Source organism: Engraulis encrasicolus, chromosome 17 (genome assembly GCF_034702125.1).
Source record: "Engraulis encrasicolus isolate BLACKSEA-1 chromosome 17, IST_EnEncr_1.0, whole genome shotgun sequence".
Classification (NCBI taxonomy): domain Eukaryota; kingdom Metazoa; phylum Chordata; class Actinopteri; order Clupeiformes; family Engraulidae; genus Engraulis; species Engraulis encrasicolus.
Genome location: NC_085873.1, coordinates 28,817,818 through 28,822,157, shown reverse-complemented (window position 1 = coordinate 28,822,157; position 4,340 = coordinate 28,817,818). Strand labels below are relative to the sequence as shown.

Below are 4,340 nucleotides of genomic sequence, written 5' to 3'. Positions count from 1 at the left end.
CTGCATCATAAAAGTGGCCTGTTTCCCATTTAGAAAGAAATTAAGAAAGAAAGGAAGAAAGAAAGAAAAAAAGAAAGGAAGAAAGAAAGAAAAAAAGAAAAAAGAAGGGAAAAAGAAAGAAAAAAGAAAGAAAGAAAGAAACGGAAAGAGACAGGCACACCTCTCCAAGTAATCCAAAATATTACATTGTAGCCACCTACGGAGTCGATTTGACATCTTCTAGAGTGTATTAGTTCCCATAGTACTCTGAAAGTGTTGCATTAACTCTACATTTTTTTTACAGTGTAGCCCCAACATTTACCTCAGGGGAGCCTCTTTTTTTGCTAATAGCTAGCGGCCTTTGGGTTCAGCCAATCAGAGTAAGTGTGTCAGTGCGTGGAAATTCTGGAGCAAAGTGGATTAGGTCTCTACAACCGTGCAGCACTGATAAGCTGGAGCAGGGGGTGAGGGAACGGTGTGTGTGTGTGTGTGTGAGAGAGAGAGAGAGAGAGAGAGAGAGAGAGAGAGAGAGAGAGAGAGAGAGAGAGAGAGAGAGAGAGAGAGAGAGAGAGTGTGTGTGTGTGTGTGTGCGCGTGTGTGTTTGTGTTGGGAGTTGGTGGTTTGGCCCGCGATGCAGGAAGTAGCAAGGCCTCCACATTGTGTACAATTAACTGAATAGAGGCGCTTTTTAGACAATGCCGCACAGTCTGCTCTGCATTCATGGTTTGACACTGCCGCATAGATGCCTTTCGAGTGGCCCACCGTGTCTATGCATAGTGTGTACTGTGTTTCACTGTATTTGTTCTTCTTTAAACACCTTAAGGTGTTGATACGAGGGGCAACTTTTTGAGCAATTTCCCGATGAAATGATTAAGAAAATGTGTCTCCTGCTGATCCAATTTCTCCTGATAAAAGTGGTGTAGTGATAAGCTGTCTAAACAAAAGTGTATAGTATCGTTTCCCGAAAGTGTTGCTCAAAAAGTTGCTGAGTGTATCATCACCTTTGCACACAAGGCCAAGCTGAACTGATGGTATACTACTATGAAGTCTACACGAATACTGTGTTGATAATAGGCCTACTATTACTATTATGGTGCACTATTATGGAAATCAATGTATGGATGGCGGTCTCTCTATCTTACCCCTAAGATGACAGCCATTCACGTTCACCATTTACAATTTCTGAGATGTATACTTGAGAGAGATGGAGTCAAAGCTCCTGGAGAGATCACAGCAAATAATTTATGTCCTACCGACATGAAAGAAGAAAAAAAGTGTCGTTTTTTGTACAGTAGGTTACGCAGTGCTCTAAATGATTCACAAAGGGCGAAGCACTGCACATCCATGTGTTCAGTTCACTGCACGGGACAGCCACTGTATGGTGTGCTGAGGATAGGGGCTGGGTTTACTATACCCGAAGTTTCCCCCCAGGGGGCCTACGTGACATGTTCTGGATAGCACAGCACAAATTCAGTCCCCTGAATGATGTCGCCCTTTTCTGTGTCTATAGACAGAAACCAAAACAAAGCCCCCCGGGCGTAGCGCAGCCATTCAACCCATCCCTTTTGACCATAATTTGTAGGCTACATTATTATGTGTCAACAATTTCCGCGTGACCAGCAGCGCACCGTTTTCAGCGTATGGGAACGCAGAGGCGTTGCACGATTAAGCAGACACCCAAATAATGTTCACTGTTCGGCCAATCACATCTCTACAGCGAAAAAATGCACCGTGACATCATCCGAGGTGTAGCCCTGCAAACTCACAGCAAAATACGCCTCGCTTGCTTCTCTCTATCTTCTATCGAAATCCATGTTTCTGTTTCACTGTACACCATGCTGGAGGTGAAATGATCATTGCAAGACAGTGTGCCGTGAAAACTAATTGTATGCAATGGATAGGGTATCAACAACACTTTACGCACGTTTGTATGGCATAAAGGTTGCACACAAAATACGATAATTACAGTGTTATTACAACTTGGGCAACATACCACGCCAGCAAGTCCATATTCTACTATTCTAAAAACGCGTAGGCCTGCTGTTATCATCACATGGTATTACTTTCATATTCAGCTTATAAACAACACAAGTAATCGTTAAAGCATTGATTCACATGTTCTTAATATCTTGTATTTCCTTTGTCCTTCAAATGAAATCTTCTAATGCCGCATGGTAACATTTCCAACAGAACTCGTTACACGACATTGTTCTGCAAACTGTTTCCAAGTTTTTGTAAGGACACTGACCCTTCGTGGTAACACCACAATAAAGACACACAATGTCGTGCAGCCAACGGCTTCCATTGAATGGTGGGGAAATCGCAGACCGTGGATCCAGCAGTCGAAAATGCGTGTTTCTTTCACACACACACACACACACACACACACACACACACACACACACACACACACACACACACACACACACACACACACACACACACACACACACACACACACACACACACACACACACACACCATTAAGAAAATGCCGAACGTGGCCGCTCGTGTTTATTTCTGGAAAGCCCAGCAGTGCCTCCGCAACATGGCGGACATAGTGTATACATTGTTATTATTGTTAGTTCATTAGAATTCTTTGCACTTCGCCAGACATCCAGAGAGGGGGAAACAATGCTATTACTTGCACAACAGAATGAGTCAGATTAAATAAAATCTTATGACACCGACTTTTCGAGAATGCACACCCAAGAATATGTTATGAATCTTTAATATACTCACCATTTGATGATGGTGGCCGTATGGTATATTAGTCTCTTGGAAAAACGCACTTAACGCCGTCTACAATTTAAAAAGACACATTTGCACATGTGTTAGATTACGTTGAACACGAATATCAGATGTACAGGGATTATCTTGCACAGCGCCACATGGTGTCATGGATTTATGGAGAATGCAACGTTGACAAGCAATGTTTACATTGTGTTCACATGAAACAAAATCGTGCTTGGGCAACAGAACACTGATAGGCGTTATCAAAAAACCAATAGATACAGTATCAAAGCAATATTTTTTGAAGCTGTTCGGCGTTGGCTATATGGTTTGCGGTAGCCGACGCAAACCAGCGGTCATCTTCATTGCATAATAGCATTTGCTAACCCTGCTAGCTTGTGCTGTGTGTCATGAGGAAGGATTATAGTATTTAATCTAGAGTAAATTCTAATTGGATATTCAACCAGACAAGCTTCTGGACGGTGCAAATGGCCCGGTTGAACTATCTAGCTATGCTATAGCAAATATGTCCAACCCGTTTTGCACTATGCAGACTAAATGCGTCTTTAACATCAATAATGTCCAATTAATTTTCATTTAGAAATGTGCGTTACCATATCTAAAAGCGGCGAAAAGACAACAATCTAAACAGTGAAGCAATGGATTGTATCCAGGCTGCACATAACATGGCAGGCACGTCAAATCGAGAAGCACAATGGACTTCACAGTCAGACATAAACATAACGTTAAATGCTGAGCCTGAAATCCCTTACCTCGAATTGCCAATGTGCCGCCTGCAATAGTTGTTTCGCCTGATCGGCCGCGCATCCAGCTGTCAGGACGAACTGGTTTATCATAACTTGATGTTTAAGTTCATCCATATTCGCCGGAGCTTATTGTCGAGCCGTGCGGCTGTAGTGTTTGGGTCGCGATTCCGTTTTTTGAGGGTTTACTTCGCTCGCTCCCCTTTCAGTCGTCCACCATTACAGCCGGCAGAGCAAACACAAATATTTACCTACTGTAGAGGCGATAGAGTAGAGGAGCCCCTGGATTGACACAACACGACAACCAATGAGAAGACTGGAGATATCCGTGGGATTTGTATGCCTCAAATAGTTGCCGTAGGAGTCGCGCTGTATATATCAACATATCATTATTTAGGTTTTACGCACGCTAAACCGTGTGCGTAAAATGGCATTGTCATGTGAATTTCACACCCAATGTTACCTAATGACTTGTTTTAAAGATATTCTACTAAATAAAAGGTTGGCAAATCGCTTGCCCTGGAATACATCTCCCATGGACACTCGCTTTGTTTGTAGGCTGTAGAGAGGAGAATTTTATGAATGACAGCCGCTCCCGTCCAATTCCCATCAGCGTTGTGGCACTATCTTGCCAAATATGGTAAACAAACGTTCTAACACAAATCGAATTGTTGAAAGCTACCGCAGAGAGCACAATGGAGCTCACGGACACCCCCGGGAGTATTTAAAAGCATGGCCTTTCGACCGTTCACCTATGCGTAACTGCCCCGTGCCAGTTTTTCCACTTTGCATTACGCACAATCGTACACGGCATATAGTCGACCGATTTCTTCAGTGGATCCACCACGGCTAACGTCATCCATT

The 4,340-nt window shown here is 43.2% G+C and overlaps 1 protein-coding gene across 1 annotated transcript in view; it reads right to left on the bottom strand.

Moving 5' to 3' along the window:
- ubald1a (UBA-like domain containing 1a) overlaps window positions 1-3,894 on the bottom strand; it is a 29,027-nt gene extending 25,133 nt beyond the window's left edge. Inside the window, exons 1-2 of the mRNA XM_063220578.1 lie at window positions 3,486-3,894; window positions 2,722-2,781 (exon numbers count right to left, since the gene is read on the bottom strand). Coding sequence (XP_063076648.1) covers window positions 2,722-2,781; window positions 3,486-3,593 — 168 coding nt within the window. The 5' untranslated portion in view covers window positions 3,594-3,894. The remainder of the gene's footprint in view (window positions 1-2,721; window positions 2,782-3,485) is intronic.
- Between the last annotated feature and the right edge of the window lie 446 nt (window positions 3,895-4,340).